The sequence below is a fragment of the Myotis daubentonii genome, chromosome 9, assembly GCF_963259705.1.
Source record: "Myotis daubentonii chromosome 9, mMyoDau2.1, whole genome shotgun sequence".
NCBI lineage: Eukaryota > Metazoa > Chordata > Mammalia > Chiroptera > Vespertilionidae > Myotis > Myotis daubentonii.
In genome coordinates this window covers 80514315-80541011 of record NC_081848.1, presented here as the reverse complement: position 1 = coordinate 80541011, position 26697 = coordinate 80514315, and the positions used below count along the sequence as shown (strand labels likewise).

Below are 26697 nucleotides of genomic sequence, written 5' to 3'. Positions count from 1 at the left end.
GGGACCAGCCCTAGCTGGTCTGGCTCAGTGGATAGTGTCGGCCTGCGGACTGAAGGGTCCCGGGTCCAATTCCAGTCAAGGCACATGCCCGGGTTTGCGGGCTTGATCCCTAGTAAGGGGCCTGCAGGAGGCAGCTGGTCAATGATTCTCTCATCATTGATGTTTCTATCTCTCTCTCCCTCTCTGGAATCAATATATACATATACATAAAAGAAAAGAAAAAGAGGGGACCATCCCTCTGTGATCTGTGCAGTTCACTCCCTGCTGGATCCCTGGGCCCTGGACTGAGCACCACATTGTAAGCAGTGTCTGGACAGAAATGCTAAACGACACTCTGAAAAGAGAATTCAGGATGAGAAGGGGCAGGAATGGGTGAGGAGAACATCGCTGTCTCCACACATCTTTATTGGCAAAGGAGGGCAGGTGGCTCTCCCAGAAGAGCCAGCTGCGGAGTGGCAGTGGCGGGGGAGCGCTGCGGGAAGGCACTGTGCCGGCTGTCTAGGGAAACCTTTTTCACCTTTAGAGAAGCCTCCCAGCACAAGGCGGTGAGCTCCCTGCCATAGGGCGTACCATACTTAAGCTGGGGGCACTGGGCCAGGTCTCCGTCAGAGACGATGCCAAGGAGATTCTCGTACGAAGCTGGTGGAATCTGAGTCTGAGCCCCCCTGACGGGAGGAACACCCAGATCCCTGGTACTGACACCAGGCCTTGCTTCGCAGGGTTTGTCGGGTGGTTATGCTGCTGGCACCCACGAATGACATCGACCTAGGGCAGGGCCAGGGTGGCCACCAATCCAGGGCTGCAGCGCACCGACCAAAACCTGGGTCTGCCCGGGCCTGCCAAGGCCCACAGGTGCGCCCTTCTGCCCTTTTTAAACACCGGCACTTAACGAGCTGCTGTGTGGCTGGCCCGGGGCTGCTCTGGGAGTGAGCAAGACGGCAGGGCTGCGTTCTGGGGAGGAGACAGGACACCGACAGGAAAAATGTCGGGAGGGATACATGCTGGAGAGAGAACGCCCTGGGTGCACGGGGTGGGCTGCAGGGCCGCTCCACGTGGGGGGAGCGGCAGGGAGCAGGGAAGGGCTCTCTGAAGAGGCGATATTTCATCTGAGCCCCGGATGACGTCATCGCCCGGTCCTGTGCATCCGGTCGACGGCATCTGCTGTGTCCACACACAGGCCACGAGTCTTCGGTTTGGCAGATGCCCGGCTGCCCTTGGCCACCCTTTTCTCCCCAAGCCCACGAGGCAGCCCTAAGTTGCAGTGAATTGCAGGGAAAGGAACAGCTCCGAAGGGGTCGGGTGGGGGGTCAGCGCTGAGAGATGCGGGGACAGCAGAGCCCGCTCCGTCGGGTCCTCGCGAGCGCTGAGGGGCTTCACCCTCTAAGGCACCGAAGCATCTGACGCCGCGACTAGAAAGCGGCAGCGCCCTCGATAAACGCCAACAGATGCCGTTCTCGCTGTGGATCGGGCCCCTGTGCCCCCGTTCCTCTCGCCGTCCTCTCGGGCCGCGGTACCGGGTGGCCGAGGCTCACCGTCTCCCGAGCCCCGCGCTCCCGCGGCTGATAGAGGAGGAAGCCGGGGCCGCGGGGGCGTGGGGGCGGCTCCCGGGACCCGGCGCCCCGGCCCCGCCCCGCCCGGTGGCCCCGCCCCGGCCCGGAGCAGGCCCGGCTCACGCTCCTTTAAGGCGGCCGGCGGGCGGAGAGCGTGTTTCGCCCCCTCCGACGCCCGAGGTAGTGGCTTCACCTTTAAGGCGGCGCGGGGACTGTTGGGAAGGGCGGCGGGATGGAGGCGGTGGGACCCGTTCACGGCGGCCGGTCCGAGTGAAACGGGGCGGGAGCCGGAGTTGGAGCGGGAGCCGGCCCGAGCGGGAGGCGCAGGTCCGCGGGGGCCGGTGGGGCCGGGAGACCGGGCTCCGGGCCGGCCGGGGGCAGGGTCGTCGCGGGCCCACCCTCGTGGAGGGGGCGCGGCCTGGGGGGCCGGGGGCGGGAGCTGGGCCCGGTCGGGTGGCGCTGGCCTATGGGGAGGGTCGCCGTGGGCGGGGCTGGGGTGACGGAGACCCGGGGTCCGGGCTCCCCGGGGAAGGGTCTCCCGGGCTCGGCCTGACGGGAGGAGGGGCTCTGTGGCCGGCCCGCCGGTCGGGGCTGGGGCTGGCGCTCCGGGAGGGGCCGGGGTCTCCCGCCTGGGAGTGGGACCCCACGATCCCCGCAGGACCCTCTTCCGACGCGCCCCGCCCTGCCTGAGGGGTTCCCCCGAGACTGAGCCGCCCACGCCGGCCGGAGCCGGTGGTCTGGGCCGAATCTGGGTCCAGCCTCACCGGTCTCACCGCATTGCGTCTCCCGGGCCCAGGCGAGCCGAGCGCGCCCCCTGGAGGCCCAGCGCAGGCGCGGCGGGGGGCTGCCGGCCAGGCAGCGGGGCGCCCCGGGGACCCCGGCGTCCGGGGACCGAGGTGTTTACCGAACCCGGGGCTGCGGGCGCGGTGGCCCCGCACCTGCCTGCCCGCCCCCTCCTCGCCCTCACAGGCGGCGAGGCCATGGCCACGATGGTGCTCCCGCGAGAGGAGAAGCTGAGCCAGGATGAGATCGTGCTGGGCACCAAGGCCGTCATCCAGGGGCTGGAGACCCTGCGCGGGGAGCATCGCGCCCTTCTCGCCCCCTTGGTCGCCCCCGAAGCCGGCGAGGCGGAGCCCGGCTCGCAGGAACGCTGTGTCCTCCTGCGCCGCTCCCTGGAAGCCATCGAGCTGGGGCTGGGGGAGGCCCAGGTAGGCCTGTGCGGCGTGCGAGCGGGGAGGTGACAGGAGGGAGGGTTGGAGGTGCTGGAGGAATTCTGGCGCCGTAGGAACCGAACCCGAGCGGGACGCGTCTGTCCCCTGGAGCTCCGTGCAGGACCCCAGTAAAGAGCCGCTGGATACATGAATGGGCTTTGGAGACTCCACGGGGCCTCGCCCCGGGAGAAGCCTGACAGCCATCCTTTAGCCCCCGCGTAGAACCCTGTTCCTAGCTTCTCTGCTAGGTAGCAAAGACGGAATGGCACAGGAAAACAAAAAGGAAAACCTTACTCCCTCCCCCAGTCATTCTTTTATTTACTCATTAACAGGTAAGTTTTCAAATACCTACTATGTGCCAGGCAATGTGTTAGGTGCCAGGGATGCAGACTAGATTCCTGCTCTAGTCCATTTGGAAGACAGGAACACGTTGTGATAAATCCTCCAAAGAAAAGAACAAAGTCTTGTAGTAGCTTTAAGTGGGAAGTCTTATCTATTAGTCGGTTAAGACTTCTGAGGAATGGCATTTAAACCAAGACCCGAAGGAAGAAATGGACTAGTCTCCAGAAAAGGGAGGAGGGGGAGGTTGCATGTGCAAAGGTCCTGGGGTAGGAAAAAATCTTGCAATGGGAGACTTGAGAAAAGACCTATGTGACTGGAGCTTCATGGGGCAGGAGAGAAGGTCAGAAAAGGCCTATGGGGAAGGCAGGGCCAGGTCATGCTGTGCCTTACTCGTTTGGGTTTCAGTCTCAGGACATTGGGACATTGGAGGGCTTGAAGCAGTCAAGGGACACAGAATGACTTAGGTTTTAAAGTCTCCGTGGGGCTGAGGTATGGAGAATGAACTATAGTGGGTCAGGGATGGAGGCAGGTAGGAGGTAGTTGGAAACCACTGTTGGAATTCAAATGAGAAGTGGTGGCTTGGACTAAAGGGATGGCCATGAGTTGTAGATGTTCGGGAGGGAGGTAGGTCCAGGAGGACTTGAGAATGGTGTGAGGGAGAGAGAGGGGCACAGGGTAACTCCCAGGTTCGTGGTTGGAGCGAGTTAAGGGGATGAGAGAGCCCGCATGATTAGAGTTCTGTTTTGGCCCTCTTCATTTGGGCTGCTAGGACAGTGGTCGGCAAACTGCGGCTCGCAAGCCACATGCGGCTCTTTGGCCCCTTGAGTGTGGCCATGAAGTTTCAGTCGCACTGTATGTGCGCGCCCACATGTGGTATTTTGTGGAAGAGCCACACTCAAGGGGCCGCAGTTTGCTGACCACTGTGCTAGGACAATATGCAGATGGAGAAGGAGTCAGGCTCTGGGGGAAAGAGTCTTGGCCCCCTCGAATCTTGGCTGAGAGACTGGCTGGCTCTGAATCCTGAGCAGGTGGTATCCTCTTGGTTTCCTTGTCTTTAAAATAGGGATCATGCCATCTGCTGTATACACTTTCAGGCTGTTTAGGGGAGTTTTTTAAAAAGCTAGTGGTTGTGAAAACACTTGTCATTTAGGCGTTTGCTAATCAACTAGAAAGTGCAGGGTCCGAGACTGCCTGGCCCTCTGGAAGGGCAATGATTGGCTGCCAGATACAGAGATGAACACACAGGTCCGCCCCCCCCCCCCCCCCCCCCCCGCCCGCAGTGTGTGCAGGCACTGGCACAGACGGGCAACAGGATGCTGGGGGGAGGGGGTGGAAGGTGCCCTGCTTTCCTGGGCCTGGGAGCATAAGAGAGAAGAAACTTCACTGCAGAAATGCCTCCGAAAGTGAATGATGGAAACAAGGGTGGAGCATATGCAAGGCCTCAAGGCAGGAAGAGCCTGGAAGCTCAGGAAAGGAATCAGAGGTTGGGGCGAGGGTAGGGCTAAGAGTAGGCTTCTGGGTCTCCTTACCTGCCCTGTGGTTCGCAGACCATCTGCTGGTATATGTACCGCATCCCTCCCTGGGGGCTGCAGAAGGGCAGGGTCTAGCCTGGGCAGAAGTCAGGATGGGGTCTTCCAGTCATCTGTCAAGGTTTCTGGGGCAGGAGGCTGTGGCTGCAGGGCCTTGAGTACAACCCCCGAGAGAGACAAAGGAAGAAAATGGCTAGCTCTGGGAAAGCACAGCACCCCAACTCCCCCTGTTCACCATCAGCCAATGAGTGGGAGCTGGACCATCAATGCAGAGGACTAGCTGGAGGCCCAGGAAAAGGGATGGACTTTCTTAGAGTCCAGCAAAGCCAGTCTGGGAGCCAGGACTTCTGACCCGAGGGAAGGAGTTGGGGATCCCCAAGCCTTCTGGGTTCAGTCTTGGACTATGGTCTATTTGGGGCCCTTGGTGAGAGGAGAACTTCAAGTCACTCAGCTCTGCAGCTTCTCACAGACAGGGCCAGGCTCAGCCCTTCCTGGGCCCCAGGAGGTCCGGGCTGTGGGTGGTGAGGGCTCTGACCCACTCCCGCTGCTGCCACAGGTGATCCTGGCACTGTCGAGCCACCTGGGCGCCGTGGAGTCAGAGAAGCAGAAGCTGCGGGCTCAGGTGCGGCGCCTGGTGCAGGAGAACCAGTGGCTGCGAGAGGAGCTGGCGGGGACGCAGCAGAAGCTGCAGCGCAGCGAGCAGGCTGTGGCCCAGCTCGAGGAGGAGAAGCAGCACTTGCTGTTCATGAGCCAGATCCGAAAGCTGGATGAGGACACCTCCCCCAACGTGAGTCCTGCCACAGCCACTGAAAGGCCAGCAGGCAGAGGGGCCTGGGCGCAGGGAGGGGGCAGCACAGAGCACACTCAGCTCGCACCCAGCCACGGACACCTGGGCTGCCTCGCCCCCTCTCCCCTGATCTCACCCTGTCTTCCTGCCCAGGAGGAGAAGGGGGAGGTCCCCAAAGACTCTCTGGATGACCTGTTCCCCAACGAGGAGGATCAGAGCTCAGGTGCGGAGGGGCAGCTGGTTCTGGGGGTGGGGGTAGGAAGGGCTGAACAAATTCCTGGTCCTTGGTCCTCAGAGATCACCAGAAACAGGAATCAAATGGCTGCCATGTTCCTTCCTGCCTCGTTTCTGATCATCACATCCCAGCATGTTAGAGCGTAACGGACAGGTGCTCCATGTTTCCCTACCACCTCCCCCCACCCCAAGCTCTGTGCGGAGCCGGTACCACAGCCCAGCCTGGGTTCAAGTCCTACTGTGCCACTCGTTGCTCTGTGATCACTGGTAGAGTTTTGTTTCCTCTCAGCCTCCTCTGAGGGTAAAGGAGGGCTCCAGTGCTCACCTTGCTTAGTGCCCTGGGCATTTCAGAGCCTCCTCCGGCAACTGAGGAGGCTGAGGCTCCGAGGGCAGGTAGTTTGCTAGGACACAGCTTGAAATGCTGGAACTGGGACATTGCCCACTCTTTCTGGGGGGTGACTCTGTAGATGAAGAAATTGAGGCAGAATAGTTAGTAACTTGCCTAGGGCCACATGTCAGGTAAGTTAGAGGCATGGTTGGCATGTACCAGTCCAGCCCAGGGGGCATTCCGTACATCTGAGTTTCTACCCTTGGCCTTGCAGCCCCCAGCCCTGGAGGAGGGGATGTGGCTGCCCAGCATGGAGGCTATGAAATCCCAGCACGGCTCCGTACCCTGCACAACCTGGTGATCCAGTATGCCTCCCAGGGCCGCTATGAGGTGGCTGTGCCCCTCTGCAAGCAGGCACTGGAAGACCTGGAGAAAACGTCCGGCCATGACCACCCCGACGTGGCCACCATGCTGAATATCCTGGCGCTGGTCTATCGGTGAGGCTCCTCTGGCCACAGGCATCCATGGCAGTGCCTGTGTTTTTCCTGAAGGCTCCCTCCCTGGGTCACAAACCCTCAGTGCCTGCCATGGGCCAGGACTTGGGTTTCTCCAAGCACTTGGGCAGCAGAGGGAGGAGCTTGTACCAAGGGGGCTGAGCCCACAGGGCCTGGGCCTGCGTGGGCCTGGGCTATAGATGTGAATAAGCCTCGGGCTAGTGGAGGAGAAAGGTTTGGAAATAACCAGGGAAGGGGCAGCACATGAGGACTCCCAGGGCACCAGGGAGTCGGCACAGCTTCTCTAGGCACTGTGGCTAGAGTAGGGTCTTTGGTAAAAGGTGAATCTTCCCAGAACATGAGAGGATTAGAAAAGGTTTCCCACCAGGAAGAGCAGAATGAGCAAGGGCACTGGAGATACAGAACAACGTGCACTGGGCACGAGGCGGAGCGGGTGGGATCTGGGTGAGCCTGTTTCATACCCCAGCACTGTATGCCCTGGTGAGTTGTGAGTGAATTACCCAAAGCCCCTGAGCTCCAGGAGGACGGGCTGACCAGGTTTCCCCATGCTCTGGGTCATAGTCATGCCCGCTCAGTAAACACAGGAGTGAGCAAGGGATCTCAGACCACTAAGGGCAGGGCCCAGGCTGGAGGATAATCTCACCATACTTCCACCTCCCCCAGGGACCAGAACAAGTACAAGGAGGCTGCTCACCTGCTCAATGATGCCCTGGCCATTCGCGAGAAGACGCTGGGCAAGGACCACCCAGCTGTGAGTGAGGGTGGGTGGAGGTTGGGGCTGCTGCTGCTCTCTGCAGCTCCCAGGTCTCAGAACCCTTGGCCAGCAGGGCCCCGGGTCACAGAGCCTCCATCTGTTCTCCAAACCCCCCAGGTGGCTGCAACATTAAACAACCTGGCAGTTCTGTACGGCAAGCGGGGCAAGTACAAGGAGGCCGAGCCTCTGTGCAAGCGGGCACTGGAGATCCGGGAGAAGGTGGGAGCAGGCAGGGCTGGGCAGGCCAGGCAGGGGGCCTAGGCCAGCTCTGAGCCTAGCCACTGGCTTCTGCTCCCATCCCAGGTCCTGGGAAAATTTCATCCAGACGTGGCCAAGCAGCTGAGCAACCTGGCACTGCTCTGCCAGAACCAGGGCAAAGCTGAGGAGGTAGAATACTACTACCGGCGGGCACTGGAAATCTACGCCACACGCCTCGGGCCTGATGATCCCAACGTGGCCAAGACCAAGAACAACCTGGTACCCTGGGCCAGGAGGAGCTGCGGCAGGGAGGGACGGAGGGAGGGACGGAGGGAGGGAGAAGGAAAGGAAAAGGCTCAGGTCCCTGCATCCTGCTTTTCCTCTGACCCCTGCCTCTGCAGGCCTCCTGCTACCTGAAGCAGGGCAAGTACCAGGATGCAGAGACCCTGTACAAGGAGATCCTCACCCGTGCTCACGAGAAGGAGTTTGGCTCTGTCAATGGTGAGTCCATGACTGCCATGTGCCCCCAGCTCACCTAGCACAGGCTCATTCTACCATCAACACCCACAGTGGCCAGGCAGGCAGGCCCTCATGCCTGGGGTGTCATGTGCACATGTGAGCATGTACACACACCTCCTGGGCCCTGTCTGTGCCATGCACACCCTTTGTATACCCCATGCCCTTGACCCAGAGTCTTTCCCCTTTCTCTACTGGGAAACTTCTGCTCACCGTGAAGGCCCAGCCCAAATGTCTCCCTCTCTGGGAAGCTACCTTCTGGCCCCTGATGGTCAAGCATTTCCTGCTCTGGGTCCTTCAGCCTGGCCCATCATTCAGGCTCAGTTGTGGGCCCAAGGTGACTAAGGGTCTGCTCCCCAAAGCCCCTCAAGCACAAGCCTGTGCCACAGTCATCTGTTTCAGAGGAGGGTCACTAATGTTTTCGGTCTGATTCTTGTTCATTCATTCAACAAAGCCCAACCCTGATTCTTCCTGGCTTCCCCTGACCCCCTCCCCAGACCCCAGTTCTATGTCGAGCCCAACCAGGAGAGGCCTATATGGGAGGCTGGTGACAGCCCCCTTTTTCTCCCCAGGGGACAACAAGCCCATCTGGATGCACGCAGAGGAACGGGAGGAGACCAAGGTAGTAAGCACTGCGGGACGGCTGGAGTGGGTGTCCAGGGAGGGAGGGTAAAGTTGGGGGTGTGGAGGGGAGGGCCTTCTCTTCCCACCCCCGACCATTCTTCCCCCAGGATAAGCGCCGGGATAGCACTGCCTATGGGGAATATGGCAGCTGGTACAAGGCCTGTAAAGTGGACAGGTGAGGACGACGGGGCAGGGCTGGTGGTAGAGCAGGTCGCAGGGAAACAGTATCCTGGGTGAGGGCTGTGGCTGGCTGCACAATTCATGCTGCTTACCCCTTCTCTATCAGCTTCTCTTCCAAGGCCTGGCTCACAGGCCACCCCAAAACGGCTTTCTGTACTGGGAAAACTTGATTATCTCATTCGTGGGTCTCCCAGCTTTTCTTTTTCTTTTTTTAATTTTTATTTATTGATTTTTAGAGAGAGGAAGGGAAAGAGAAACAGAAACATCAATCTGTTGTTCCACTTATTATGCATTCATTGGTTGATTCTTGTATGTGCCCTGACCAAGGATCGAAATACCCCTTGGTGTATCAGGATGATGCTCTACCAACTGAGCTACTCAGCCAGGGCTTGAGTCTCCCAGCTTTTAGTCCTAGTGGCAATATCCCACTTAGGTCCCTGGGGCGATTCTAAGACGGAGAGTGCAGTTGGGTCTCCTATCATAGGACTTGACACCTAGGAAGGTTGAGATCCTGGCTGGCCGGCTGGTTCCTTAGAGCTCAGTATGGGTTGGCTGCCAGGATAGGCCCTGGTTCCTGGGGAACACAGAATTTGAGACTGTCCCACTGTCCTGTCCACAGCCCCACAGTCAACACCACCCTGCGCAGCTTGGGGGCCCTGTACCGGCGCCAGGGCAAGCTGGAAGCTGCACACACACTGGAGGACTGTGCCAGCCGCAGCCGCAAGCAGGTGGGCGACAGACCTGAGGACTGGGCAGGGACCTACTTGGCCCTGTTTTTCACCTCATATGCCCTCCACTTCCTTAGGGCCTGGACCCTGCAAGCCAGACCAAGGTGGTGGAACTGCTGAAAGATGGCAGTGGTGGGCGGGGAGACCGCCGTGGCAGCCGAGATGTGGCCGGGGGTGCTGGGGCTCGGTCTGAGTCTGACGTTGAGGAGGCAGGGCCTGCAGCTGAGTGGAGTGGGGTGAGTAGGGGTTGGGGTGGGCCAGGAGGCTGTGCAGCCAGCATGACAGACAAGCATGTCCACACCACAGGACGGCAGTGGCTCCTTGCGGCGCAGTGGCTCCTTTGGGAAGCTCCGAGATGCTCTGAGGCGCAGCAGTGAAATGCTGGTGAAGAAGCTGCAGGGTGGTGGCCCCCAGGAGCCCCCAAACCCCAGGTCAGCCTCTGCCCTGATAAGTTTACCACCCAGGGTGAGCCTTATGACCCCACCAACAACCCAAATGAGCTCCTGACTCAGGGTGCGCTCCTCATCTCTCTCAAGCTCCACTACCCACCAAATCTGTGCCTTTCCCATCAGCCTCCCTCCCCCACCCCAACCCGACCCCCTGCCCCACCTTCCCCAGTTCCACCATGGGCACATTCTGGCCTTCCTTCCCCCTCAGGATGAAGCGGGCCAGTTCTCTCAACTTCCTCAACAAGAGTGTGGAAGAGCCAGCCCAGGTATGGTGGGTGGAGGCCCAGGTATGGTGGGTGGAGGCCCAGGTACGGTGGGTGCAGGCCCAGGTATGGTGGGTGCAGGCCCAGGTATGGTGGGTGCAGGCCCAGGTATGGTGGGTGGAGGCCCAGGTATGGTGGGTGCAGGCCCAGGTATGGTGGGTGCAGGCCCAGGCCCGGGGCTGGAGGCCTGCATGCTCTCTACCTGACGAGCTTCTCAAGCATGTCTTCCTCCAGCAGCATTACCTGGCTCTGGCTCTGGCTTTGGGCTGGACACTGGGGAGACAAATTAGGGAAACCCAGCCCCTGCTTGGGTGGACATGCAAGTGGCCAGTACCACAGGCACTGGAGGTGGACAGGGTGTCAGTACCAGGTGGGGCCTGGGTGGGGCTCAGGGGTTCTGGCTGGTCAGGCCCCTTTTCCTTCTGGTCAAAGAAGCACAGACTGACAAGCAGCACAAGTTGAGCCACCTGCCCCTCTGCCCACAGCCTGGAGGCACAGGCCTCTCTGACAGCCGCGCCCTCAGCTCCAGCTCCATGGACCTCTCCCGACGAAGCTCCCTGGTGGGCTAATCCTGAAGGGGCAGCCAGTCGCCACAGCCTCCACCCGGCACTGCCCTCACCCCAGCCCTGCGCATGGGCCTGCTGCTTGTCTTGCCTGTCTCTCCCAAGGACCCCTGTCTTTTCTGTTCAATCTCAGGGTAACCTCCTTCCTTGTCATCTCAGCCTGAGCCCTGGAGGCTGGGCCTGCCCGGCCCCAGCTCTACCCCTTATTTATTCCTTCCAGCAGGGCCCCTCTCCCTAGGTTCAGAGCCAGTGAAAGAGGCTGGCTGGGGTCTTCCAGGTAGAGATCAGTGGCCTGCCATCCCCTGACCCCAGAGTCAAGAACACTAAGTAACTGCCCTCCCGTCAGCGCCCTACCCTGCCCCGGCCGTTGCTTCTGTATATAGAGAAATAAGTTATTGGCCGCGCCCCTCTCCTCAGTCTACCGTACTGCCTGGGCTTCCCTCACCCCGCCCTTCTCTAGTGGTACCGCCCAGGCCTTAATCACTCCCATTCCACGCGGTGGTATCTCCCAGGCTCCACAACACATCTGGGGATCTCCCCAAAGGGTTCCCTGGGCATTGTCGCGCTCCTCCCGACTCTGAGGGGTGCGGACTCTGAGGGGTGCGTCCTGCCCCGCCATCGCTCCATGCCCCAGGATGGAGAGTCCTCCCCTTACCAGCCCCCTCAATGCCGGGCCCTGCCCTGCATCCCGGCCTTATGCACTGCCCCTCCCGCCCCCGCCCAGGCACTGCCTGTCGAGCCATCTAGCCACGCCTTCTCCCACGCCTGCAGCTTCTCTCGAGGGACAGTGATGTCCCTGCTGTGGCAGGAGGGGCTGCTCCAGTTGTGGGGTGAGGTGGTCGTTCTCTATTTTCAAATGTTGCTGTAGAAATAAAGATGGTTTGAATCTGAGCCGGGCTTGTTTTGGGGCTGAAGTCCAGGGCTCCCAGGGTCTAGGTTGGGGTTGGGGTTGGGAAAGGCTGCGAATGAAGGGTGTGTGTGTGTGTGTGTCGCTCACGTCCGGTTCCTCCAACTGGAGCCCAGATATTCTTCTTTCCCATAATTGGGGGTCCCAAGGGTCAAGATCTAAGTTTTCATCTTTGAGGTTCTAGAGAATTGTGGGCTTTGATTGAGCTCTGCCCCTTAGTAAGCTGTTAGACCTTGAGCGAGTTACTGGAATTTGAGTTTTCCATCTATAAAATGTGGATGAGGACACCTTCTCCCGGGCCTGTGGCTGTGAGTTAGGAACGCCAGGACACGAAGAACCCTGGAGAAATAAACTTTTACTAAGACAATTCCGGAGGCGGGAGGGTAGGGATAACTGCCTCTGCTAGACATGTGAAAAGTGTCAACCCCAGCCTCCAATAGAGCTTCCAACTCCAGCCTCCCAAGCGCTGTCCAAAAGCCCAGGTATGTCTAGAGAGTGAACTACAAGCCCCAGAAGGCAATGCGCAGTGGTGAGCTAGAAGGCTCGGGCTCCCTGGTTTACGCCTGCGCCACGGAGTGTGTTGGACAATGTAAGAAGACTACAAGTCCCGAGAAGCAATGCAGCGAGGTCCCAGTCAGGAATGTTTGCGGCTGCGCGTCGCGGGCGGGGCCTCTGGGGCGGAGCGGCCACCATCTTGGAACAGGAGGCGGAGCAGAGCCGACTGGGAGCGACCGAGCGGGCCGCCGCTGCCGCCATGAACCCCGAATAGTGAGTGAGCCCCGCCTGCGCCGTCTGGCGTAGCCTCGATCCCGAGTACGGGGCTGTGCGCTTACCGGGTTGTCCGGCCCGGGTCAGGACTGTGCGGCGCCCCCACATCCGGGTCCTTCTTCCGCTGACCCCCCCCCCACATCCGGGTCCTGCCCCTCCCCCGGGGCCCCCAGGACCCCGGCTCCACACCCCTAGTTCTTGCACCCGGGGCCCAGAGACTGCGACCCCGAGGGACACTACTGGGAGCCCGAGGGACTGACCCTAACAGGCCTCATAGGTCAGGTGACCCCGCAGCCCTGGCCTCTCCAGGCCTCAGTTTCCCCACTTGGCTGAAAGTGGCGATCTGGGTACTGACAGTGGCCTCAGCGTTATGGTCTCTCACCAGACGGTTCCCGGTCTCGGTCCAGACTCCGGCCCTTGAGGTCGGGCCGTGGATCCTTCTGCTCTTCCCGTTTTCCCGGAATCTGGTTCCCGGGGCTGGTCCCGGGGCTGGTTAGACGCGGAGGCCCCGAGGCGCCGCTCGCTCGGGGTGGCTCTCCTGCAGGTCCTGCCGCTGCGGGTCCTGCCCCGGTGGGTCCGGCTGCCCCGCCGCTCCCGGTCCCTTCCTGCCCGCTCCTCCGACGCAGCCCCAGCGCCGCCGTCACACCCCTTCCCTCGCTGTCACCGCTGATGCTCAGATGAACGGGGCGGCTGCTCCCCTTCCAGGGAGATTCTCTTTCCTCCAAGCCCCGGTCACTCCCCTGGGGGTGGGGGGCCCGCCTCTGCCGGCCTCTCGCTGACAGCGCCCCGAAGAGCCGGCTCTCTTCCCCCTCTGCCTCTTCCCGTTTCTCCTCCAGACCCAGGCCTCACGTCTCCCTGGGGAGCGGGCTCTGAGCGGATGGTCAGGGGTTAGAGGAGGGAACTGACCGGCCCTCACGGAGACTTGGGGCCTGAACCTGGTGTCCAGTCTTAAAGTCAACAGCAGTGTGACTTAGGGCAAGTCACTTCCCTTCTCCCCACTCTGGTTTCCTCATTTACTGGGAATAACAACACCCCGCTTCGTTGAACGGTTGCGAGGCTTAACTGAGAGGGGGCATTTGAAATACTTAGCACTGGGTCAGGCACAGGTAGGAACTCGGTACATCTCACCTGCTGACTGTTGTTGCTGCCCCCTCTTCCGAGAGGCCTCCTTCCCTGCTCTTCACACAGATGTTCCCTCTGCAAGCTCCAGGCTGGGCCCGGCTTCCCCTTTGGGGCCTCCCCTGCCAAGACGGGTCCCCCCGGGGCAGTCCAGGCAGCTCCCTGGACAGTCGCTGCTGGGCTCCAGACCATGGAGTGTGTCCGGAGTCAGGGTGGGATGCCCAGCTCTGGCACCTGACTTTTTGTCAAGCCCCTCTCTGGACCTCAGTCTCCCTCTCTGTAAAGTGGGAATTCATACTCATGCCTTTGGCCAGCTGTGTGATGGGGGTGGTCAGCTCTCCCTCCCCTCGGACTTGTGGGAGGATCTTGTGAACACCGTAGACATGTCAGTGTGGGAGAAGCTGTACCTGGGGCTCCAGGAGGATGGTGGTGGGCTCCCTACCTGCCTTCACACTTTCCCATCCTCTCTCTCTAGTGACTACCTGTTTAAGCTGCTTTTGATTGGTGACTCGGGCGTGGGCAAGTCATGCCTGCTCCTTCGGTTTGCTGTGAGTAAGAAGTCTCCCATACCATCCTTCTGGGTTTCTGGCTGGTGGCTGGAGGGAGAATGGGCAACAGTAGCACAGTAGCTGCCCAGAGCCCAGTAACTGCAAGACCTGGGGATCAAGGATGAAATTGCAGGACCTGCCAGCAACATAGCTGACTGAACAAGGGCAGGTGGCTGGCAAGCTGGGTGCAATTAGGAGCTTTGCTGGGGCAGGAAACTTGAGGGAGGTTTTCTAGGTAGGCCTCCGGCCTGTCCACTCAGGACAGTTCACTGGCCTCTGATCTTCCAGGATGACACGTACACAGAGAGCTACATCAGCACCATCGGGGTGGACTTCAAGATCCGAACCATTGAGCTGGATGGCAAGACCATCAAACTTCAGATCGTGAGTGTCGCTCTTCCCAAGGCCCCTGGTGCAGGGGCCTCCGCCATGGAGGTAGGAGCTCTGGGCATGGAGCCCAGGGCTGACCTGCCCTCTCCCGTACTGTCTTGTAGTGGGACACAGCCGGTCAGGAGCGGTTCCGGACCATCACTTCCAGCTACTACCGGGGAGCTCATGGCATCATTGTGGTGTATGACGTCACCGACCAGGTACTCTTGGGCTCACCTTCCCCTGCTTTGCGTTCTCAGCCTCAGGTCTTTGACTCCGGCTTCTTTTCACTCTTCCCATCCTCTTCCTGATGTGGCCTGGAAAGCACCGGACCCATTTCACCCAGAGGGAAACAGCAGAAAGAGATCCTCAGAGGCCTTGCTGCAGGGTCTTCACAGAGCCAGGCCCGCCCCTCCCCGCCAAACCTGCCACCTTATTTTAGACCATCCAGGCACCTGTGTTTCGAGGGAGTTAAGTCAGTTGATTGGTCGCTGTGCTGGGCCCATGGCCTCCTGTGTAAAGACACTAGAGAAGCCAGTGGAGAGCTTTAGGCAAGGAAGCGAGGGGACCCTGCACTCTGGGCGCAGCGTGAGCAGAGGCCTGGGAGCCCAGCGCCTGCTGCGGCAGCATTCAGCGTGTGTCTTTGGCAGCAATAGAAACAGTCACGGCATTCCTCATGGCTGACAGAGCCTGTCTGTCTTTGGTGTGCATAGCCTTCGAGAGGTCTGCATTGTGTTCCCATTTCACAGGTGAGATGGTCAGAGCGGTGAGACTTGCTCAGAGTCCTGCAGCTGGTCACGTGGCAGAGACAGAAAGCCTAGTCTGCTGATTCTACTTCGTTCTTTCTACCAAACCTCGTTGCTTAGTGTGGACCGGGCTCTGGGGACATGGAGATGCTTGCTTACAGGAGGAGCCCCTGCTCTTAGGGGCAGCTGAGCTGTCTGGCTCAGCAGGGACTCATGGTGGTGCCTCCTGGCCAAGCTATGGGTGAACTGTGCTCCACTCAAAGGTCACCAAGGACCTCTAACTGCCAAATCCTGTGACCTCACTTCAGTTCTCGCCCAGATCGACCTCTCGTGGCTCTTCACTCTGTCCCCTCCTAACTCCAGCTCTCCCAGCCCCGCTGCGCGAGATGATCTTTTCAGTGGCTTTTCACTGCTTCACCCTGTACCGACCTCCATAACCCCATATTGGTGCTTCCTGACCTTGCCCCAAGCCTCCTTCTGACTCCCTGCATGGTTTTGGCCACTTGGTGGTTTGGCTTCTGTCTTAGTTCTGGGATTCCTGTGTCTGAATAGCTCTCACTGTACATCTTCTCTTGGCCAGACATTCCGCTGGTACTTTGTGTCTGTATTCTAATCGTCACAATATTACCCAGTGAACTAAATGGTGGGTCCCCGCTTTCCTGGTGAGGAGACACGCTGGGAGAGGTGTGAAGTAACTTGTCCATGGTTTCACAGCCCAGAAAGGCAAAGCCATTGTTTGAATCCAGGGTTTTTTGCTTCCGAGCGCACCTTTTCCTGCTCCTATACAGCCTCTCCTGAGCTCTGCCCCATCTGCGGCACTCAGCGTGTCCAGCACTGGCCTCGCCATCTCTCCCTGAGCCAGCTCTTGCATCCCTCTTAGCCTGACAAGAACACTCTTCCCTCCCCCGTCCAGACAGTCTGAGCCCCCTCTGCACTCCCCCATCCTCTCTCTCAAATCTGGCTCCTCATAATCGCAGTGATGGGGTACCAGCAGCTCCTAATTAAGCTCTTGATATGAGACAGGCCTGCATCCATCATCTCATGCTCAGCCCCACTGGGAGGTAGTGCTTTACAGAGGGGAGGAAACAGGCTCAGGCCAGGTGACATCTCTAGGGTCACACAGTCCATGGCAGAGCCAGGGCTTCACCCAGGATAGTCTGCCTGGGTCCTGTGCTCTTCCCTGCCTCACTCCCTGGCTCAGGCACAGCTTCTCGTCCCAGTTGGTCTCCATCTTGCCGCTCTGATCTGGCCTCCACTCCTGCCAGGACTGTCTTCCCAGAACACAGGTGTGTTCCTGCCACTCCCGTCCTAAGAAAACCCCCCACTGGCTCCTGGTTGTCTAAGATGCAGCCAGGCTAAGCTCCTCCAGGCGCTAGCCTGCTCCTCGCCCTCTCCCTGCTCAGAGCCTGCGTCCCAGCAACATTCAGCTCCTCCCACTCTCGAAAGGCACCGTGCCCTTCGCACTCTGTGACCTAGCGCATGCCGTGTACTCCCCTTGCACCTTACCCCGTCCCCTCACTTGCTTTCTCGCAGGCCAGTTCGTCCCTGCAGGTGTGGGTCCGCTGAGCCTCCGCAGGCAGTGGTAGCCCTGGAGCTCAGCAGCTCCCGTCCCTGCAGCACTCAGCACCCTGTCACGCCACCGTGTGTCCTGGTCTAGTCCTTCCTTTCCCGGTGCTTTAGGACACGGTCCAGGTCTCATTCCTTCTTTATCCCAGGTGCTCAGCACAGGGCCCAGCCTGGGACATGGCGGGGGGTGTAAGTGTGAACCCCGGTGATACCTGTCCTCTCTGGCTCCAGCACAACCCTGAAAGTTCCATCCTCCCCGCATGCCGGCTGGGGGTCGGGAATGACAGATCCCCTGAGCCAAGTGAGGAGGCTGTTGGGGCCAGAAGTAGGATGCACGCTAGACTCTGTTCCCAGGATACCTGTCTCCCTCATAGGCCAGGGTCTCTTCTGCTGCAAGGACCCTTCACCTGTCATGGGCTCCAAGACCTCAACCTTAAAGGGACTATAAGGCCACTGCGAGAACTTGGTGATCCTTGCGAACCTGTTACTCTCGATTTCTCTCTCTTCCTGGCCTCTCTTCTGATGCCATTTGCTCCCCACATGTGGTTGAACCTTTTTTGTGTGTCAGGGAGAGAGAAGCAGCTGCAGGCCCTTAGGCCTACACTGTTTAGGTGCTGGGGCTGTCGGCAGACGGCTGGGGCGGGGCTGGGGCTGGCTTTTGGAGTCTCAGACGGAGGAGGCCAGGGAGGACAGTGGAGCCTGGAGAAAGGCGCTTCCTGTGGGTCCCTTGAGTCCCGGGCTCCTGCTCTCTCAGGAGTCCAGGGCAGCCCTTTCCCCTCAAAGCCCCTGTTCTCCAAGTGTAGGGTAGGGGTGGGGAGCAGAGTAACTTTTGGCCCTGGCTGCCCTAGGAATCCTATGCCAACGTGAAGCAGTGGCTACAGGAGATCGATCGCTATGCCAGCGAGAATGTCAACAAGCTCCTGGTGGGCAACAAGAGTGACCTCACCACCAAGAAGGTGGTGGATAACACCACAGCCAAGGTGAGCGGCCGGGGCCAGGCCTCCCAGGGTGGCTGGGGCGACTGCCTCTCACGCCTCACTTCTCTCCTCTTCTCTCCCCTTGTCAGGAGTTTGCAGACTCCCTGGGCATCCCCTTCCTGGAGACGAGTGCCAAGAACGCCACCAACGTTGAGCAGGCGTTCATGACCATGGCTGCTGAAATAAAAAAGCGGATGGGCCCGGGGGCTGCCACCGGGGGTGAGCGACCCAACCTCAAGATCGACAGCACCCCCGTGAAGCCAGCTGGTGGCGGCTGTTGCTAGAAGGGGCGTGGGGGTGGGACAGGAGGGGCACCTTCTCCAGATGATGCTCCTGGAGGGGGCAGGAGGTGCCTCCCTCTCCTGGGGTATTTGAGTCTGTGGCTTTGGGGTGTCCTTGGCTCCTCATCTCCCTCTGGCCCATCTGCCTGCCACCCTGAGCCTCGGTTCTACCAGGGCCCCCAAGGGAGGACACCCAGGACCTGGGGCTGGGGCACTGTGGGCCTTGCTCTGCTGCTGCCTCTAGGTAACTTTAAAAGATACGCCACCATACACTTTTCTTTGGGATGAGGGCCCCTCTGTCTGTCTCCCTCCACTGGCCCCCATGTATGCTGCAGTGGGTTTCTCTCCTTGTCCTTTTCTCCCCTGCCCAACCCTTCCCCACGAACTGAGGGCCTCCTGGCCTCTACTGCCCAGGCTGAAGTCAGTGCCCGGGGCCAGAAATGGTACCGGGGACCAGAACCTGGGATCCAGGGTCCTAGGTCGGACCTCAGGACGGGCAGGGGGGTTACAGGGGCCCAACAGCCCCCCTTTCCCCTCCTCCCTACCGCTCCTCCCACCCCTCCCACACTCACAGCTCCAGCCGTCCAGCCACAGTGAGGTCTGAGCCCATCTAGTGCAGGTGGGCGGGCAGCCGAGCTGGGCCTGTGTCTTGTGCCCAGAGGGAGCCTGCTCTTGCCACCCCCTGCCCTGCCAGAGCCAGGCCCATGTGCTGCCTGCCCACCGTGCCCCTTTGTCCTCAAGGCAGGCGGAGGTGGAAGGCACACCGTGCCAGAGGCCGGGCACCAGCCTTAACCCTCACTCTGCCAGCACCTTCCTTTCCCTGAGGCAGCGCAGTGGCTTTCTCTCCCCTTCCTTGGAGCCTACAAGGGCAGATCCTCATCCTCTGTTGCTACTTCTCTGGGGAATATGGGTGCAACCCAGGGTTGGGGGTCTCTCTTCTCACCCCCTCCCACCCAGGATCCTAGCCCCTGGCCCTCTGGCACAGCTTCTTCCTGCAAAAAAACCTTTGTTCTCTACCTGACAAGCCATGTCCCGTGTGCTGTCTCTCGCCTGTCCCACCTGTGCCCTGCCTTCCAGCTTGTATTTAAGTCCCTGGGTTGCCTCTTAGGGTGCCCCCCTTCTCCCAGGTTCCCCTCTGGTCATGTCAGGCATTTTGCAAGGAAAAGCCACTTGGGGAAAAGACAGAAAGGACAAAAAAATAAATTTCCACTGGCCCTCGGTGAGCCGAGGGTTTTTGCAGGGAAGTTGTGGTGTGTGTGGTCTGTGGTGGGAGCCCCTTGAGGTGGGGGTTGGACCTGGAGCCCTGGGCTGGGCTGTATCCCAGGGTTGCTGTCCGAAGTCCTTGACCCACTTCCCGAAGCCAGGAGAGCTGCGGGCTTGTGCTGTGGTCTGTCCCCATGGGGCCCAGCACGATTCCAACAGGGAAGGAGGCAGGCCATCAGCGAGTACCTGGTGATGCCAACAGGCCCTCGGCGCACAGGCCGTGAATGGGCAATAGCGGGGCACCCCAGGCATTGTGCCCCACGGGCCTGGCCCACGTCCGCCCAGCCCTGTGGCTCAGCCCCTCTCTGGCTTCACTGGCTTCGAGCCAGGCTTCTGCCCGGACGGTGGCAGTGCTTCCCGCTTAAGACCTCAGTACTGCCTCTGGCCGGTGGGTGAGAGCGGGGGTGAGTGCTGGGCGGAGTGGACCTGGTCGGGCTGGTGGGTTTGTTGTCTGACACCCGGGCAGATGGAGGGGCGCATGTGCCAGAGGTGGGCGTCCCGCCTACGAGTCACTGAGGTTGGGGTGGGCGGTGGCACTCGGACCCGGTCGCACTGGCGGCTGGGCTCACGGAGACCCGGCCCCGCCCGAGGCCGCTGGCACGGCGGCCCCGCCCCCGGCTCCGCCCCGCCGGCTTCGCGGGCTGGAGAGAGGGAGCCGCGGGCGAGGGATCGCAGGATGAGCGATCGGGGCCCGGGCAGTCGGCAGCGGACGCGCCGCCCGAGCCCACCGGCCCGCGGCCCCGGCCCCGGCCACGCCGCCAGCATCCCCCAAGCCCGTGCCCGAGCCCTGCGGGCCATGCCCGGCCGGCCCTAAGCGTGGGCCGGGGGGCGTCCCCTTGCGCCCGGGCCCCGCGCTGGCGCCCCCCGGGCCACCGCCCGGCGGGGGGGCCATGGCGTTCACCTTCGCCGCGTTCTGCTACATGCTCACCCTGGTGCTGTGCGCCTCCCTCATCTTCTTTGTCATCTGGCACGTAAGGCCCGGCTGGGGTTGGGGGCGGGGTGGGGGCAAGGGGCGCACGGAGCGGGAGGGGACCAGAAGGATGGATGGTCTCCGGGCCCAGGGAAACTTGGAGATTCCTCTCTGCTCTCCCCCACCGGCCGGCTCCTGTTGGCCCCCATTAATACCCCTCTGGTCGGCTTCCCTTCCCAGGGAGGCCCCCCTTCCTCCGCCGCCCCCGCCTCTCTGACTCCCTTCCCTTGCCCCAAGCAGCCTTGGAGTATGGGGTGGGATTCTGGGGTTCTTGCTTCTCCCCCCCCCCACTACCATCACCATGCAGGTGCCCCCGTTTCCGTCGGTCTGCTTGCTCCCCCCCCCCCCTTGTGGGTTTTTCCAGCCTGAGTGATGGAGCTGGTTGCTATGGCAACTGCATCTGTTTACAGGACCCACAGATTGCAGAACCCATTAACCCTTTTTCTTCCCATCCCCCTCCTGACCCAGCAGCCATTGCCTCTAAGCAGCCCCAGAGACCTGGCCACCACCACCAGCTCACCTTGGGTTTCCCTACCCCTCCTGTCAGGGCTTCCCTCCTCACCCTCCGCCCCCACCCTTCCCCCCCCCCCCCAGCCCCAGGTCTCCTTCCCACTTTCCAGCTTCCCTCCTCTTCCTGCCCCCGCGTTCCCCTTTGTCTGCTGTTCCCTCTGGTTTGTCTCTCACTGTGGCCTGGCCTCACACCTGGCCCTTGAGAATCTCCATTTCTCATTTCTTTATCCTGATCGCCTTGCCTTAGAGAGGTCCCCTCTCCCCTGTTCTCTCTCTGGGCCCTCGTGGTGGTGCCCCTGCCTGGCTCCCGTCCTCTCACCACAGAACCATCAACCAGCCTTTCAGCTCATTGTTTGGGGCCTTTAGCGCTCCCCCCTCCCCCTTCGCTGCCTTCCCTCCTCCTCTGTCCCTCCCCAGCCCCCATCACACAGTCAACCTATCTCGGCCCTGGCCCACTCAGCTCTGCTGGCACTTCCAGGACACACGCCCTGATCTTTCTTTCCTCTGGGGGGTTACCCTTACCCCCCTCAAGCCCTTCCCTGTCCCCCCTTCCTTCTCACTTCTTCCGCATTGTCTCACCTGCCTCTTTCCTGGTCTCCCCACTTCCTTTTCCTGGGATTTGCTGCCTGCCTGCTCCGTGGTCCTCCCCAGCTCTTGACCAGTCTCCCTTCACCATCCCCTGCTGCCCCCACTGCCTGTCTCCTTTGTATCAGGACTCTGGACTCAAACTGTCTCTCCTGTGTAAGAAGTGAGCTCCCTTAGGCACCTTCACACACACACACACACACACACACACACACACACACACCATCTCCAGCCCTCTCTCTCCCTGGCTTTGTCTTTCTCTCTGGGCCTTTCAGTTGCTTTTTCCTTTCCCTCCCCCTTTCTCTGTTCTCTTCCCCTCTCTCCATCCCCCCGGGGTCCATCTTGGTCTCTCTGTCCCCTATTTCATCTGGGCCTTGGACGGTGCTCTGGGGTAGGAGCAGGAGGGCTGATTCCTGAGGACTGGAAGGAATTGAGACTGGGAACTCAGAGCTAACCAGCTCCTGGGAGAAAGGCTCCTTGAATTCAAGAAGCCCCTTTCTGGGCCCCTCCCTACCCAGAGGCCTCCCACAGTCCCTATGGGGGGTCACCCCTTAGTCCCTGTCCTTAGGGGGTCCTCAGAGAAGTCATCCATCCAACTAACGTGTGTCCATGCTTCCTGAGAATCAGCTCTGGGTGGCTTTGGAAAAGTCAAGGATGAATAAGACTCAGGCTTTGCCCTTGTGGGGTTCCCAAGCTGGGAGAAAGGCCCAAGCTTTCTCAACAAATATTTATTGAGCACCTACTACATGTCAGGCACTGTGTTGGCTCAACTATCTTGCTGGGTGATCTTAGTAAAGATCCCTCATTCTGAGTTTGTTTCTTCGTCGGTAAAATGGGCTTGTGGTGTGGACATTACAGTGCCCAGAGCAGGGCCTGCTCAGGGGCTGCGGTGGGGACAAGAGGTGTGGTCCTACATCCAAATTGGTAAGAAATAAAATCTTTCAGGGCAGGACCCCAGATCCCACCCCACAGCCTGAGCCCAAGCCCACTTGGTCGCTAGGCAACCCTGATGGTGAGTGACGCGTGTCAGCTGTCACCGTGGGGGATTGTTTGTTCCAGGGGACTGAGTCAGCGCCAGGCAGTCTGGGGGGTAGGAGGCGAGACACCCGCCTCCTGCTGATGGTACCCGCTCTGGGGCAGGCAGACAGCACCCTTCCACTCCCTGCTGGACCCTGTTGCTGTGCCTGGCAGGCAGGTGGCTGCCCAGAGTCAATAGGGAGTTGGGGGTGCTGCTCCAGATGGAGCACAGGAAGCCCATGTTCTCTCCCTCCCAGCCGTCTGGGGTCTGGGCTGCTAGGGCGTGGTGGGCCTGCTGTCTCATCTTAGGGCTGCTGCTGAGGGGGGGTAACCCCAGAAGGCTTCTCCCATGCCAGTTCTCCCAAGGTCTGTCCCATCATCCCCTCAAACACCTGCTCCCCCCCCCCCAAGTTTCCCATCCCAGTGAGAATACTGCCCCACCAGGTGCCCTAACACACAAAGGCACCTTGGGCTCCTCTGCCTCTGCTCCGATGCTATTCAGGCTCTCTGGAGTCTGGCTTTTAAAGAGCTCTGGGATCCATCCACACCTCTACATCCCACTGCACTCCCTTCACTCAGGTCACCATCAACACCAAACACTCTTTTAACAGTCCCCTCATTGGTCGGTTCTGAGTAGGATAAGGTGGTTAAGGATTTTACTCTAGAGTCTGAATCAGAATCCTGTCTGTGTGGTCTTGGACTAGTCCAGTGGTTCTCAACCTGTGGGTCGCGACCCCTGAAAATACATCCTGCATATCAGATATTTACATTATGATTCATAACAGTAGCAAAATTACAGTGATGAAGTAGCAACGAAAATAATTTCATGGTTGGGGTCACCACAACATGAGGAACTGTATTAAAGGGTCGTGGCATTAGGAAGGTTGAGAACCACTGGTCACTTCTCTGTTTCCTTGTTTGCAAAATGGAAATAATAGCAACATCATCGGGTTGTTGCAAGCATTAATGAGTTCACAAACATAAAGCCTGCTGGCCTAGAGTAAGCATCATGTACATCGTGGCTGAAACTGTTAGCCAGTTTGTAACTCCTGCTCCATCAATTCTACGTCATCAACTTGGCTCCCCCCCTCTGCTGCATTATACCCCTCAAATGGCTCCCCATTACTTGTTTGTTCAAGTCCAAACATCTGATCCAGCCCCACAGAGCACCCATGGCTAACGGCTGACCTCTCCAGCCCATCTTTCCCCAGTTTCGTGTTCTCACTCACCTCACACTTTCATTCTAGCCCCATGGAATCTGCAACTTCCAGAATATTCTTTCAGTCCTTTGCCTTTGAACCTGCAGTTCCTGCTGCTCAGACTGCCCCCCCCCCCACACACACACACCCCATTTGTTCACCAGACAAACACCAGAGTCCAGCCGGAACCCTGCATCACCCCCACACTGGGTCAGGCACCCACTTCAGGGTCTCCCTGTGCCCTGCAGCCCGATCACCCTGGGATGCAGTCACAGTTCTCCCAGGCCTGGGGTGCCACCAGGGCAGGAGCGGTGTCGCAGGCCTCGGGGGCCCCAGTGCTTGGCACTGGGCTGGGCAGAGAAGACACCACCTCAGGGTGTTTGGGATGGAAGCATCATGGACTGGCCTGTATTGGCATCACTAGGGCTCCATTCCAGACTCGTGTGACCTTGGGCCAGACCCTGCCCTTCCCTGAGCCTGTTTCTCCATCCGGTCTGGCCCCCATGTATGAATTACTGTCCCACAGAAGGACGGGTGGGGGGCCATACGCTGCTGCTCCAACCCTGACAGGCACACACCCCTCCCCCAGATCATAGCCTTTGATGAGCTGCGGACCGACTTTAAGAACCCCATCGACCAGGGGAACCCAGCGCGGGCAGTAAGTGATACATGTGCTGTGCCGAGGTGTGTCCGTCCGTCTGTCTTTCCATCTGTTGTGGGCTAAGTGGGGTGGGGGCCGGGAAGACGGGTGTGTATGTGCGGAGGGAGGAGGACCCGTGGCTTTGCCCCTTCTTCTGTCTGTCCCCACCCCAGGTGAAAACACCTGGCGCGGGCTCAGGGCTCGGGTTCCTCCTGGTGGGGCAGCCGTTGCCAAGCTCCGGGCCGTTGCCGTGGTGATGCGGGTGAAAGTCCCTCCATGGTGACGGTTGCCATGGGGATGGTGTGGCTGCTTTCCTGCCGAGACTGCTCTGGTGCCCCCTGGCGGCCACACGCAGGGCGGTGCGGGAGCCCTGGAGGGCGGCGGGCTCCAAGACCTGCTCCTCCACCACCCCATCCCCATCTGGCTTTTTCCTCCCCTACAGCGCGAGCGCTTAAAAAACATCGAACGCATCTGCTGCCTCCTGAGGAAGGTCAGTGTCAGGGCTGGAGGCAGGAGGCTCCCAGCCCAGCTCAGCCCCTTCTGTGACCTTCCTCCTCTGGAGCCTGTCGGCTCTGCTCTGCTCTGCCACCGGGGAGGGAATGGGAGGCTGGAGGCCCTTTTAGTTCCCGGAGATCACGGTGGTGGGCAGTTCCCAAATCCCAGCTCCCCTCCATGCCCTTGACGCTCGGGTTTGTCCTGGCACCAGGCCGCTGACCTCTCCCCTTCACCCCCCAGCTGGTGGTCCCAGAGTACTCCATCCACGGCCTCTTCTGTCTGATGTTTCTGTGTGCAGCGGAGTGGGTGACCCTGGGCCTCAACATCCCCCTCCTCTTCTACCACCTCTGGAGGTGAGGGAAGCAGCTGCCCCGGGGAGGGTGCGATGGGGAGCTGGGCAGAGGGGGTGGGAGCCTGGATGGTAGGCACTCAGGGCCCTCCCTCGCCCAGGTACTTCCACCGCCCTGCGGATGGCTCTGAGGTCATGTATGATGCAGTCTCCATCATGAATGCCGACATCCTCAACTACTGCCAGAAGGAGTCCTGGTGCAAACTCGCCTTCTACCTGCTCTCCTTCTTCTATTATCTGTACAGGTGAGGCCCTGCCCACAGAAGTCAGGGAAGGGGTGCGCCAGGCACCATGCCCTCAACCCCAGGAATGGTTGGGCTCCTAGTTCCTGCCCTTTGCCCTGGAGGACTGAGAGCAAGCCAGGGTGTGGCAGGGTGGGCAGCCAGCAGCTGGGCCTGCTCAGGGCTCCGCTTACTGCCTCGTCTCCCCACAGTATGGTTTATACGCTGGTGAGTTTCTAAGGGGGAAGCCGGCCAGGGAGCGAGCCCAGAACGGACCGGACGCCTGTGCACCCCCAGCCCTGCTCCTCGGCCGCAGTGGCCTCAGCCCTGAGGAGGGAAGGGGCACTGGTGCCCCCAGCCTCCTCTCCACCCCCCAAACTGCTGCTGCGGGGACCTCCCGCCTTCAGAGCCCACTCCCCTTGGACTAGGGCTGGGCAGAGCTCTAAATAGGGGCAGGAGCTCCTCTGCCAGCCTGTGGGCATGGCGGTCAGTCCTGGAAGGGGCGGAACCTCCGGCCTTGTCCAACTTTGGGAAGGACTTGGGGCCCTGCCAAGGGGCAGGGCTTGACCCTGGAAGTTCTGGGCCACCCCCCTCAACCCCACCCTGAGGCTCCCCCTGCAGGTGGGGGGGTACCCACACCCAGAATGAGCAGGCTCAGCAGGGGGGCAGTCCCACTCCTAGCCTGCCCTCTCCCCTTCCCCAGGCCCTCTCTTCAGACTCCTTCCTGTCCCCATTTGCCCCAACCCAGCCCACCTGTCTCTTGGACCTATTTTCTATGTTGCCTGGAGGAGTCCGGCACCCCCTCCCCGGCCATTTGTGACAAAATATGAATAAACTACTGCAAACACCTGGGCCCCAGTTCTGCTCCTGAAAGGCTCCGAGAGATGAGGCAAAGGGACTATAGAAGGAACAGCCATGAGCTACACCCTCAGCACAGCTAGGCTTGTGCACCAGCCCACACACCCCTCTGGGGACCCCCTCAGATGGGCCAGAGGCCTTCGAGGTCTCCCTGGCAGCTGTTCCCTCCCATCATCATGTTCCCAGACATAAACAGCTGTTCCTAATGAAACCCTTCCACTTGCCTTACAAGGAAATATCAAGGTCACTAACCCAGGAAGCCCTCCCTGGGGTCCCCCTTCTTCTAGACCAGTGGTTCTCAACCTTGGCTGCACATTAGCATCACCTGGGAATCTTTTTAAAATCCTGATTTCTGGGCCTCTTCCTCCGGAAATTCTGTTTCTTTGTTACTAATGTTGTGGCCCCACCCCATAACAAAGAAACAGAATTTCCGGAGGATGAGGCCCAGAAATCAGGATTTTAAAAAGATTCCCAAGTGATGCTAATGTGCAGCCAAGGTTGAGAACCACTGGTCTAGAGAGTCCCAAACCTGTTCCCC

At 60.1% G+C, this 26697-nt stretch overlaps 3 protein-coding genes across 5 annotated transcripts; all 3 read left to right on the top strand.

The window, feature by feature from the left end:
- The first annotated feature begins 1622 nt into the window (after positions 1-1622).
- On the top strand, positions 1623-11662 carry KLC2 (kinesin light chain 2). 3 transcript variants are annotated; one of them, XM_059710016.1, is made up of 16 exons: positions 1623-1730; positions 2520-2758; positions 5189-5419; positions 5573-5642; positions 6256-6478; positions 7160-7247; positions 7368-7469; positions 7554-7727; positions 7850-7949; positions 8537-8586; positions 8696-8763; positions 9388-9496; positions 9574-9732; positions 9803-9927; positions 10154-10232; positions 10380-10687. In XM_059710016.1, the coding sequence occupies exons 2-16, from the start codon at positions 2531-2533 to the stop codon at positions 10668-10670; spliced, it is 2097 nt and encodes a 698-aa protein (XP_059565999.1). In that variant the 5' UTR covers positions 1623-1730; positions 2520-2530; the 3' UTR covers positions 10671-10687. The 3 variants fall into 3 exon arrangements, with proteins under 3 accessions (XP_059565999.1, XP_059566000.1, XP_059565997.1); XM_059710017.1 differs by lacking the exon at positions 1623-1730 and adding an exon at positions 1739-1877; XM_059710014.1 differs by lacking the exons at positions 1623-1730; positions 10380-10687 and adding exons at positions 1751-1877; positions 10694-11662 and having other exon boundaries at positions 10154-10211.
- A 628-nt stretch (positions 11663-12290) lies between these two features.
- On the top strand, positions 12291-19296 carry RAB1B (RAB1B, member RAS oncogene family). Its single transcript, XM_059710021.1, has 6 exons — positions 12291-12446; positions 14041-14113; positions 14402-14497; positions 14608-14703; positions 17643-17774; positions 17861-19296. The coding sequence occupies exons 1-6, from the start codon at positions 12319-12321 to the stop codon at positions 18053-18055; spliced, it is 720 nt and encodes a 239-aa protein (XP_059566004.1). The 5' UTR covers positions 12291-12318; the 3' UTR covers positions 18056-19296.
- A 419-nt stretch (positions 19297-19715) lies between these two features.
- Positions 19716-26153, top strand: CNIH2 (cornichon family AMPA receptor auxiliary protein 2). Its single transcript, XM_059710022.1, has 6 exons — positions 19716-20286; positions 24186-24254; positions 24679-24726; positions 24972-25084; positions 25182-25325; positions 25514-26153. The coding sequence occupies exons 1-6, from the start codon at positions 20206-20208 to the stop codon at positions 25539-25541; spliced, it is 483 nt and encodes a 160-aa protein (XP_059566005.1). The 5' UTR covers positions 19716-20205; the 3' UTR covers positions 25542-26153.
- The last annotated feature ends 544 nt before the right edge of the window (positions 26154-26697 follow it).